At 37.5% G+C, this 12233-nt stretch overlaps 2 protein-coding genes across 2 annotated transcripts; both read right to left on the minus strand.

The window, feature by feature from the left end:
- Positions 1-483: 483 nt before the first annotated feature.
- On the minus strand, positions 484-1794 carry LOC140038831 (uncharacterized). The gene is made up of 2 exons (XM_072084282.1): positions 1614-1794; positions 484-1517 (listed from the first exon to the last, which is right to left on the minus strand). Exons 1-2 carry the CDS (start codon positions 1792-1794, stop codon positions 484-486), a joined length of 1215 nt encoding a protein of 404 aa, XP_071940383.1.
- Positions 1795-7252: 5458 nt separating this feature from the next.
- Positions 7253-8401, minus strand: LOC140038838 (uncharacterized). The gene has a single exon (XM_072084294.1). It carries the CDS (start codon positions 8399-8401, stop codon positions 7253-7255), a length of 1149 nt encoding a protein of 382 aa, XP_071940395.1.
- Between the last annotated feature and the right edge of the window lie 3832 nt (positions 8402-12233).

Here is a 12233-nt window from a genome sequence, read left to right on the forward strand (position 1 = left end):
TCTAGATTCTTGTTGAATCTTCATTATATTTTGGGGTTTGGTCTTCAACCATTGGTTCTTCTTATAGAGTGTGTTCATGTAACTCCTTTTCTCAAGCTTCTGCCATTGCGTCAGTTGGTATCAGAGTAGGTTTCTCTTATGATGATTGTTGTAACACTGTACCATAAGTTGGATCATGAAAAAATGGTGGGGTTTCTAGGAGAGTTGCTCATGATCATCCCCTTATTCAACATGGTCTACATCAACCTTATAGACAACTAAGTTGTGAGGCATCATCTTCAGGTGATGAAACTTTGGCAAGTTTTGGCAGGATTATCCCTAACCCTTCGGATAATCTTTGTTAGAACAAATAGCTTGTGTATATATATATATATATATATATATATATATATATTGAAACGATAATTGATTGTATTGATTAACGGAAGATTTACAAGTGCAAGCAAAGGCTAGATTGAAACTTTACAAGCAGCATTTTGACCACTAAGGAAACCAATGTTCCTCTTCTAAAGTCATGCCCAAGGCATACATGCTAAGCTTAGAGCTTAGTTGATTCTTATCATGTTTAACTAGACAAAAGGAGCACATATAAAACAAAACTCTTAGTTGAACAATGTCATCCACAACAGTAACTAATCTAATGTCGCTTACTTTTTGTGTTCGAATATGGTTAAGGAGTTGTTGGTTTTGCACCTGGAATTGTACTTCCCTGTATTGCATGGTGACAGCTTTACACATTGCCATTTTTAGAGCCACTGCTTCTTCGTCCACCAGATTTGATCCTAAGCTGCGTGCTCGTAGTGCCCATCCTATCTTTAAACCTTGATCTCCTTCTGTCAGACTGATTCCAATCCCTAAACAAAGCTTTGTCAAGTCTGTTGTGAATCCAATCCTCAATTTCAGTGTCCCATATTCTGAGCCTAACTGCTGGCTGTGATGACGTAGAGCTTCTGTTTCGTCTGTGTTCATCCTAGTTTCCTTTGTATCTATGTCCCCCAATTCTAGCCATTCCTGGTGTGCCTTTTGTATTGTCCTCCATGGCTGGTTTTTCTTGCCATTGAATTCCATCTCATTCCTATCTTTCCAAATCTGCCAGAGAATATGGACAAATAAGGAAATGTGTTGCCATCCTTCTGGTCTGTGTTTGGCTTCTAAAACTGAAATCCACCATCTTCTAAAACACCCATGTTGCTCCATCATTCCTTCCCATTGGATAGGGGCTAGCTTCCATGTCTGTTTTGCTTTGCTACAGTTCAAAAGAGTATGTTCTATCGTCTCCCTTTCCTCTCCATATCTGTTGCAAATGGGGTCCCCAACTTTGATTCTGCCATAGATGGCATCTCTCACTGGAAGAGCATTGTTAAGAAATTTCCATAGGAAGATTTTCTGTTTATGTTTCACCTTCAGTCTCCACAAATCCTTCCATGGTTTTTGGGTTTGATTCTCCCAGCTGGTAGATCCCTCCATCTTGTTTGCTTTCTGCTTGGTATCATTGTTAAGAGCCTGTGTCTTATACCCTGAATTCACTGAGTAGTTCCCATCATTCCCATATATCCAAAAATGGCTATCTTCCTTACCTGAAACCAGGTTCCTGTATTAAAATTTTTGAAAACCAGGTTCCTGTTCCATGTTTTTTGGCAAATCAGCATTCTGAATTCCATTGTCCATAGCTCTCTTGGTTGTCACTCCTCCATGTAATGTATCTGGAATCCAGCTATCTTCCCAGACATTTGTGTTCATTCCATTGCCAATCTTTCTTCTGGTTCCTTGTTCCACCAACTGTCTAGCTCCCATAAGACTTCTTCATATCCAAGATGCAGTATTGGGGACTTTGCACTTAAATATGGAAATCCTGGGGAAGTATTTTGCCTTCATAACTTGACTAACTAGAAGGTTTGTGATGCCCCCATTTCTCCCAAGGACAAACCCAATGGTTTCTGCGGGACGCCTGCCCAGCTCCCGCCAGGGCTCGAGATAATTCTAATTCAAACTTAAAGTCTAATACTAACAATGAAAGTTGGACTAAAGGTACGAAGTCATTTCCATACATACTCACATCACAATTTCAAATTTACAATCACTTTCCCTAAAATATACAATATCCAAAAGTGTTTAGTCGATTACAATCAAAACACTAATACAAAAGTGCCTCAAATTGGCATTTCCTTAACTCCTTCCATTCCGGTTCCTGTTAAGGAAAACAAACTAATGGGATGAGCCAATACTCAGTGAGACCAAGAAAATCATGCAAGCACGTAATTCATGTATCAATAACATTTATACCATAAATAAAATGATAAAGTCAAGTAATTCACGATTAACAATTTAAACACACTTGAGTAGGATAAAGGAGCTCTCAGGAGCTAATTTCCACATGCTTTGCCAATGCTCGATCCACTACCTACAGAGTTGACACTCCGTCAATCGGGTAGGTTTTGAAGTCTGTAGAAGCTCCACTTACTACATCCAGCCAACATTCCACCCTCTCGGATCCGTAACCAAACACGCACGAAAAAGGCGATACTCGACGAGTATGCCGAACAAGATCTCAAAAGATCAAGTTTTGTTTTGTTATTCTCTTGGTTTATCAAGCTTCTCGACCAAGCCCATGCCGGCTCTAGTCGCAAGATCGGCTAAGAGAATTGGGCGTCCCCATAAGTCGAGGAGGTTCACTCCACTCGACAACACGACACGCACGACGACACAACATGCATACGTAAACGGGTATATTTTGTCGATGAGATTCACTCCAATCGACTTTGAAAATCAAGTTTAATACAAGTAAAGTTCGAGTAAAGGAGAGCGAGTGCGATAAAATACACACTCATCTCGTCAAGTGATACTCACGTATATAAGCAGATAAATCAAGTAAACACATCAAGTCATGCACTTGACACTCACCGATTTAAAATAAGTGAAAAAACAAAGCTTTAGGTGTCCGCACTGAGATTCCCTTCGAAATCTCCTTGAGCGCCTGAACAATTAACAAATATTTCTCACTCACAATCACGTATTAATCAAGAAAGAAGGCACACTTAATTTGACTAGTTGATACCTCAAACACGAACCTTAACCATTCAAAACAAAGGTTCAAAAGTGAGGATTTATTAACACAAGAAAAACTGATTTTCTTCACGAAATCGAGTTTAAAACAATCAATCATTATCAAAGGGTAGAGAAAAGTTTCCAAAACTCATTTCTCATCAAGTTCGAAAATTTCAGTTTTAGGGAGCAATCTTTGAAAAATTACATCTTGCACTCCGTAGGTCCAAAATTGGAAAACTTAGTACCGTTGGAAACTAATTCCAAAGTACTAAAACTTCCTAGAAAACACTTTTCTAAGATTCTAAATAGAAGACACTCAAATTTTGGTTTAAAGCTACTGACTTGCACTTCCAAGATAGATTCGGGGTTGGTTTTTGGCAAATTTTGAAAATTTGGCAAAATTCACAGAATGTGAACTAGCCTCTAAAATTTGAAACTCAATTAGAGTTACAATTAAAGTTTAAAACACAACAAGAGGAACTAAAATCGGAGTTTCGAGCATCAATATATAGTAGTCTGAAGTCGGCCAAAAATTGAGATTGTTAGGCAATTTTCCATATTTGGAAGAATAATTTTGGTAATTTATTTGTACTTCAAAAAAGTCTTAGAATAACACCAAAATTGGTAAAATTCAACTTCCATATGAAAACTACTCCTCTACCAAATTTCATTTGAAAATTCACAAGGGAAGGTAGTTAACTAAACTACCAAAGTTTAAGGAAATCCGATGACAAAGCTGCCTTCATGCTTCCGTTTTTCTTTTTCGAACCTTTGGCCAATGAAATCATCTCAAACATGATTTATTTATGAAGAAAAGGTCTAAGAAACATCCAACATACATTTGGTAGGTGATTGACACCAAAAGTTTCAAAATTATAAGTCCCAATTCGAGCTAGGCCATTCGGCTAGCCAAAATTAGGGTTTTCTATCATTGGTGCAGTTCTGTAATTTGGCCATAACTCAGTCAATTCAACTTGGAATTGAGCATGGTCAGTGGAGTTGGAAACTACATTCACAAGGTTACATTTCATCAGAAGAAATTGTTTTGAAATTCAGTTCATAGCTAGCTCAAATTCAAGCAACAATTCCCAGCACATCACTGACTCTCTAGCACAGGAGTAAAACAGAATAGGTAATCTTGAAGAACTGGTACGGCTCACTCAAGTCGAATCAGGGGATGCATTTCATACCGTTAGAAAATTGGAAGTGTATAGTTTCAAATGCAGCAAAAGTACTTGATTTCAACATCTAAAGAAAGAGTTATGATCGTTCAAAGTTTACTGCCAGCATACCCCTGTTACGCGAATTTCCAGTTTGTTCTTGATCAAAACTCAACTTTTTCTTAACCAAATCAAGTAATTTTTTGTGAAAACTTTCCACACAACCTATACAACATATGTACATCAAATTCAAGTTTATTTGATCGTAAAAATACCGAATTAAGGTCTCGGCAAAAACAGGACAGAACTGGTCAGCTAACAATCGAAATTTTCCTCAACTTCCCTTTGGTTTTCCTTCCATTTTTCCAATTTATATACACTAGTTTAACACTTAATCAACATAAATAACACTCATAATCATCATATCAGTCCAACATGTCTATTGTGGGATTTCATAGAGCCCACTCAAATGATTTTCAACCAAATAAAGATACCCACATGAAGCTACAAGATTCCAAGTCAAATTTAACTCACTAGAACCAAGTTTAAAATGTTAGATGATTACCACCTCTTGGATGATGAAAACTCACAAATTTTGGGTCACTAAGAGCTCCAAGAAACCATGACAAAGATGATCCCTTCCTAGTCCAAGTGAGTCTCCAAGTTGTTGTGAGTTTGTGTGATGAATTTGGAGTGAAAAGGTGCAAGAAATAAAGTGAGATGATAAAGGGTTTTGCTCTTCTTCTTCCTTGAAGTTTTTGGCCAGCATAGGAGAGAAAAGAGAGAGGGTTTGCTGATGGTGAAGCTTCTCTTGGAAGCTTGGTAGTTGGTGGCTTTAATTGCACAAAAGTCAACTCTCAATAGTGCGCGTACGCACACGTTTCGTGCCCGTTTCCTCTCGAGTTTGCTTCACTTGTGTACTAAACCTCTAATGCACTTCGTTTAATACTATTATTATCTACTCTTAGTAGTTTATATTAAGTTTCTTAAATCTCCACTTAGCCGCTCCGGCTCGATTTACGCCAATTTCCGATTCGCGCGTGATAAAATGAAACTTAAAAAGAAATTCTTGTAACGATAATATAAGTAACTACTACTAGGGTAATTAATCATAAAATAACTATTTTAGAAATAAAAACATGAGTCCTCACATATATTAACTCTCCAAATCTCCAATTAGTTTGTATCGGCGCGACTTTCGAAAAATTTTTGACGCGCGCACGGTATAAGTTTAAATTTTAACTCACTCATATCTAAGCTCTCAATTAACTTTTCTTAGTCTACTATTATTCATTCTTAATTCTCCAAGACTAATACACTTTCGGATCGAATTTACCTCGAAAAAATCTACTCGTTGTTTCTTACCGAACGAGCCTCCGACAAATAAATTTTTCTAACGAAACATTTTAAAAACATAAATGAGACATTGTTTCATGTAAATGGATTTAAAATGGTTGAAATAAATTATTCGGAGAAAACGGGTGAATAAATATTTAAATAAGCTAGTAATATACAATAAAATAAGAAAATTTTCGGATCCTCACAAGGTTAGGTTGTGTTATCAGCCTCCAAACCTGCTTGCCAAGAAGTGCTGTATTAAAAGCCATCAAATCTTTGAAGCCTAAACCTTCGAAGGATTTGTTTTGAGTGAGCTTTCTCCAGGAGCACCAGTGTACTTTATTCTTTCCATTGGCCTTTCCCTACCAATAATTTGACATTAGTGAACTGATTTCCTTACACAATCTGGATGAAATCTTGAAACAGGACATAGTATAGGTAGGCATAGCTAAAGCCACTGATTTAAGCATGATTTCCTTTCCTGCTGCACTTAAGAACCTGTTTTTCCACTCGAGCATTCTCTGTTGTATGTTTGTCTTGACAAAACCAAAAAATTTGCTCTTTTGATCTTGATACCACAATTGGTAGACCGAGGTACTTGCCTTGACTGACTCTTTGCATTTGCCCCATGATTTGACAAATCTCATTCCTCAGTTCTAGCCTCACATTCTTACTGAATAGGATGGACGACTTATCCAGATTTATCAATTGACCTGACCCCTTGGCATACACTTGCAACACCCTCATTAACTCAGTTGCCTGCTCCTTATTTGCTTTGCAGAAGATCAATGAATCATCTGCAAAGAACAAATGTGTAACACTAGGTCCATTTCTACTTATCTTCATCCCTGAGAGCTTCCTAGTTTCTGCAGCCTTCCTGATGAGGTTTGAGAATCTCTCAGAAAAAAGTAGAAAGAGATAAGGGGATAAAGGGTCCCCTTGTATAATACCTCTTTTGGGAATCACATACTCTTTAACCTCCCCATTTATATTGAAAGAGTAAGATACAGATCTTACACACTCCATAATCCAGTTTCTCCATTTGCTATGAAATCCCATCTTTTGCATGATAGCCTCCAGAAAACTCCATTCCATACGGTCGTAAACTTTAGACATGTCTAACTTCACTGCCATAAATCCCTCCTTTCCTTGTCTCTTGTTTTTTAGATAGTGCAAATAATCATGAGACACCGTAATGTTATCTAGCATTTGTCTATCAGGGATGAATGCAGATTGGTTTTTGCAGATACAACAATGCAAGAGACTTTTCAGCCTGTTTGCTAAGATTTTAGCAATGATTTTATACATAGTAGTACATAGGCTTATGGGTCTAAACTGCTTCAATGATGTAGGATTTAGCACTTTGGGAATGAGGGTAATCACAATATGATTAACACTCTTCAAAAGGTGACCATATGAAAAAAGGTTTGGATCACATTTACCTCTTCTTTCTTGATGGTAGTCCAGAATTTTTGGAAGAAAAGTGGTGACATACCATCAACCCCAGGAGTTTTATCTGGATTCATAGAAAAAATTATAGATTTTATTTCTTCTTCCAAAACTGGTTATAACAGGTTTCCATTGAGTTCATTAGTGATAGTGTGGGGTATTCCATCCAGTACCTCAGATAAGTCCCCTACTTCATTACAGTTCAGAAGATTCGTATAGTAATCTGCAATTTCATTGCTCATCTCCTCCTCACTCTCAGTTCACGTTCCATCCTCTCTTTGTAGTTTGTTCATTCTATTTCTTCTTCTCCTTCCCTGTACAATTGCATGGAAATACTTTGTGTTCCTGTCCCCCTCCTTGAGCCATTGTATCCTAGATTTCTGGTGCCAGTGCAGTTCTTCCTCTTTGTAAGCCTCTTTTAACTGTTTCTTTAATGAGTCCACACTTCCCTTACTGGTGTTCCCACTTGATTGCTTCAGCTCACTCAACTGGTTTTTAATTTGCTCAATCTTCTCTCTTGAGTTTGCTTGGAAGGTATTCCTCCATTGAAGGAGAGCTACACGGTAGTTCTTGATCTTCCTAGTTACTTGAAACATCCTAGATCCCTTAGTCTCCTTCTCCCAAGCAGTCCTGACCACCTCCCCAATATCCTCTCTTTTTAACCACCTCTTGTCAAAGTAGAATCTCTTATTCCTCCTACTAGAGTTCATCGTAGTATCAAACAACAGAATGCTGTGATCCGAGGCATAAGAGTCTATATGTCGACAATTAACTTTCTCATAAACCTGTGACCAGGAATAGCTACATAGATCCCTATCCAGTCTTTGTTTAACTTCACCCGCTTCTTCCCAATTGATACACCAAGTCCAAGGGTGGCCAACAAAACCTATATCCATCAATTGATTCCCATGAATAAATTCTTTAAAGTCCTGAAAGCTTCTTTCCTCTCTAGTAGTTCCTCCCCATTTTTCTTCATTGGAGATTATATCATTAAAGTCTCCAATTATCATCCATCTTTCCTCCCACAATCTTTTCCTATTTTCTAAAACTTTCCACTGTTGTTTTCTAACCTTATGATCACAGCTCGCATAAATGCCTACAAACCACCAATCAGAGTTAACCTCCATATCCTTCACATGAGCTTCGATGGTGAAAGCAGTCATGAGCACCTCTATAATTTTCACCTCTTGTTTCCAAAGGAGAGCCATACCACTTGCCTTATTCATTGCCTCAACAACAGCCATCTCATCAAATCTTAAATTGTTCTTCACTTTTTCCATGTATTTTGTCCTATTCTTGGTCTCACTTAAAAACACCATGCTTGGAGAGAAGAGGTTATTCACCTCTCTCAACTGGGGAATTGTCAAGAGGCTCCCCACTCCTTGACAATTCCACATCTGGACTCTCATTTGCAACCTGGGGTCCAATTAGGGATGGACAAATAGCTTATGTATATGGTTCACAATTTTTTGCTAATGAAGAATGAGACACAATGATTTCAATTATTCTAAACCAAGTACAAAACTTTTAATCACATCTTTAATTTGGTAAGTAATGGTGGTAATTATTGAAATATTATCTCTAGCATCATAATGAATTTGTTAAAATTTCCAATTAAAGAGCGTTTTGAACCTTATAGAATTGGTTAGACAATAAAGGGTAGAATTTGTTGAAGTGACTGCAAGGTGTCATGTTCTATGTTCAATAGGCTATTATGTAGACAAAATTTTGTGTGATGTTGTGGACATCAATGCTTGTCACTTATTGCTTGATTGACCATGGCAGTGTGTTGTAAATGTAGCATATAATAGATGTGACAATATGTATCATTTTGTCAAAATGGCAAAAATATTGTCCTTATGCCATTGAAACCGCGTTCAAAATCCATGTCCAGGTAATTGATTGCAACCAATTTGTTACATGCTGCACATATAGATTGTAATTTATATGCATGTATAAAGGATGTTGAAGGTGCCAAAGATGTTGAAGAACTTCTTGACTCAGCTATTGAACCTTAAGCAAATTTGGTGTCTAGCAAATATGAAGATGCAGTTGTAATCCCATATGAGGAAAATAAAAGTCCTTTTGGGGAGATTGAAATCAATAAAATACCTCTAGTTACAAATAAACCTCATTAGTTGTCTGTCACATCTATGGCATCAATTGTTTTCCCAAGCCACAAAAATATTGACTCTAGAGAGAATATTGTGTTTGACAAATTTTCTTTGGTTAAATATTTTCCTGTGAAGGCTGAAAAAGTTGAAGTTTAAATCATCTCCACATGTATAGTCAAATTTGTTCTAACAATATTGGATGGTGAAGTTGTGGAATTTAAAATTATTTCAAGATTGTATACAACTACATATGTTTGTCGTTAGATGCAGAGGTTTGTGATAGCCCAACCTCCTCCTACGGCATACCCAAGGGTTTGGCGGACCGCCTGCCCAACTCTCGCAAAGACTTACTCACAAACCAAAAATTTACAAAATAACAACCTCAAGTAATAAGAGCAATAACAATTACAACCTTAAATATATAACCGTAGATATCAAATGTTCAAACAATCTCTTAATATAGCCAAGGAGTCAAGCTTACAAAATAAAACCAAACAAACTTGCTAGAAAGCTAAGGAACGCCTACGCGAGCAACTAACAAAATCTGGACAAAGTCTATGTCTTCTTCAATTCCCACTCTCATGTTCTTACCTCGGAAAACAAATTGCATGGAATGAGCTAGAAGCCCTGTGAGATTCCAAGAAAATAGACAGGTAAAATAGTAGGTAAGATACCATATACAGGATATCAAAAAACAAGTCAAACTCAAATAGACCCTGACCTAGTGTACAGTTAATCAGGTAGCCAGATAGATCACGCAATAGTGTATGGTAAAGAACACGTTCATGGCAAGGGATATGGGCTGCTCTCAGGAGCAGGTTCCACCACAACTTGTTCAGGGTCCGTTGACTCTCTGTCAACCATAGAATTATAATGTCCGTAGATCACCACTAAACGTTGATCTCCGTCCATCAATCACCCCCTACCGGGCCCAAGCGTCAAAGAAGTACCAAGGTTCGTCGATCTCCTTGACCAAGCCCTTGCCGACTCTATTCGACCAACTAGCCTTGAGTTGGGCTTATAGCTCAGGTATTCAGTATTTAGGATTTGGGCTTATAGTCTCAAGTATTCAAGTATTCAAGAATGGAGTCGTTGGCTGTCATCAAACGCTCACGCAGTTAATGATTAGAGACGTTAGTTGTCACTTGATGCTAGGTATTCAGGAATATCAGTGTTCAAGTCATGAATTCTAGTTAGGAGTAAACAGGTTAGGAACTTTGTCCTTTAACCAAGGTTGCCCAACTTACCTGACCGCTCTGAGGCTGGTCTCAAGCAAGAGGTCCAACAAGCGCTCAGTTCAACTATTACCGACCTACATTCACGTATACGCATGAGTAACCCAAGTTTTCACTTACTCGACGTCTCGGATAAAAGTCCAAGGGCCTAGTTCAATCGCTACAAGAGGAATGTAACCGGTCTCAACTGCTGCATTCCTCTTGCAGCCAGTCTACAGTTCAACCACTATAAGAGGAATATAGCCGGTCCACAATCATGCACATATACATACAAGTCCGCACACAGGATCAAGTATTTCAAGTTCATGGAGGTCGAGTGCGAATAAGGACACACTCGCCTATGAAATGACCAAGTCACAAGTAATGCCCAGCATGTCACATTTTCAAGCATTTCAAGTATTTCAAATCAAGATACAGGTCATATGTAAATCAAGTTACTTGTACATACATGAATGAAATATCAAGTGTTTAGTCAAGTTAGGTCAAGCACGATAAAGTACACACTCGCCAATGAAATGTCAAATCAAGTGTTTAGCAATTTCTAGCAACAATGAGCATGGGACATACAGTTGGAACACTCACCAACAGTCAAGTAAGAAGGACAAGAGAAAACGTTCACAGTTCTCCTCGGGGTTTCCCTAGAATTCCTCTTGAATACCTGAGACATGCACAATCAACGATTACCTACGATCGTTCAACCAAAGCCAAACAATTTCCCCTCAACCCTTCTCTCAAGCATGCTCAATCTCTTGTCAAATTAAGAGAGCAACTCTCTTCACTTAACCATTAAAGTAACATTCAAGGAAAGATTCAAAAGTGCTCCATTTGTAAGTCAAAACGTGGCAAGAGTTTTTGATTCAAAAGTTAGCCAAACCGCTCAAGAGTTTAACAAAACACACGTGGGAGGGAAAACCACTTTCACTTCCTTAACTCCTAATCTTTTGCCCAAGTTTTGATATATATATATATATATATATATATATAAATGAGTGTTCAAGTTTACAAAAACTTATGAAGTCAAAACTTCACCAAACCACCATTTATTTCTTAGCAAAAACACCAACCAATCCTCTAAGTTTTGATAATCAAGCAAGTGAAATTTTCCCACAAAACTCTTGGTATGACGCTCCTTTTAAAAGCACATTTGAGGGCAATTGATTAGCAAGCTATGTTGAGCAAGATTTCACTTTAAAGTTAGAGGAAACGAGACAAATTCTAATCCAAGATTCGGCCAAAACCTTCCAAGTTTTGTTTGTCATTTCATAAGAAAAATCCTAATTTTTGTAATACTATTTGAAAAGTCATAACTTGAGTTTCGTAAGTCCAAAAATGATAAATCTTATACCGTTAGAAAATAGACTCAAAAGTCTACAACTCTCTAGATGACACCTTCATAAAATTCAGCCCATAACTTAGTCAAATCTCAGCCTCAATTCACTGCTCAACTGAGTGCAAAAATAGGATAGTCTTGGATTTTTAGCCCACTTGGAAATTTTGCTGGTATTTATAGAAAGTGAACCAAACGATGAGTTTTACACGGTTAAAAGAGCGATGAGTCGAGTTTCAAATGCAACAAATGAGACTCAATTCAGATTTTTCTACACCAAGATATAAAAAATTTCCCAAGACTGCTTAGAGTTCCCTGTGGAAAAATTTTCAGCAACACTTCCCCTTATTTTCTTAACTTTTTTAGCCAAACTCAACACCAATATTCATAGCAATCCAACCTCAATCACAACCACAAGTTATAGGCTATAAAGTACACTTGTTTAAGGCCACAAAACCACTCAAAATAGCCAATTATCTAGTTCAAGAACTACTATAATAAAGTTGGAAAATGAAAACCCTAAGCTGGAATTTTCCTCCACAAGCTGAAATTTTCTATAATCAAG

This window comes from Coffea arabica, chromosome 1c (assembly GCF_036785885.1).
Source record: "Coffea arabica cultivar ET-39 chromosome 1c, Coffea Arabica ET-39 HiFi, whole genome shotgun sequence".
NCBI classification, from domain to species: Eukaryota; Viridiplantae; Streptophyta; class Magnoliopsida; order Gentianales; family Rubiaceae; genus Coffea; species Coffea arabica.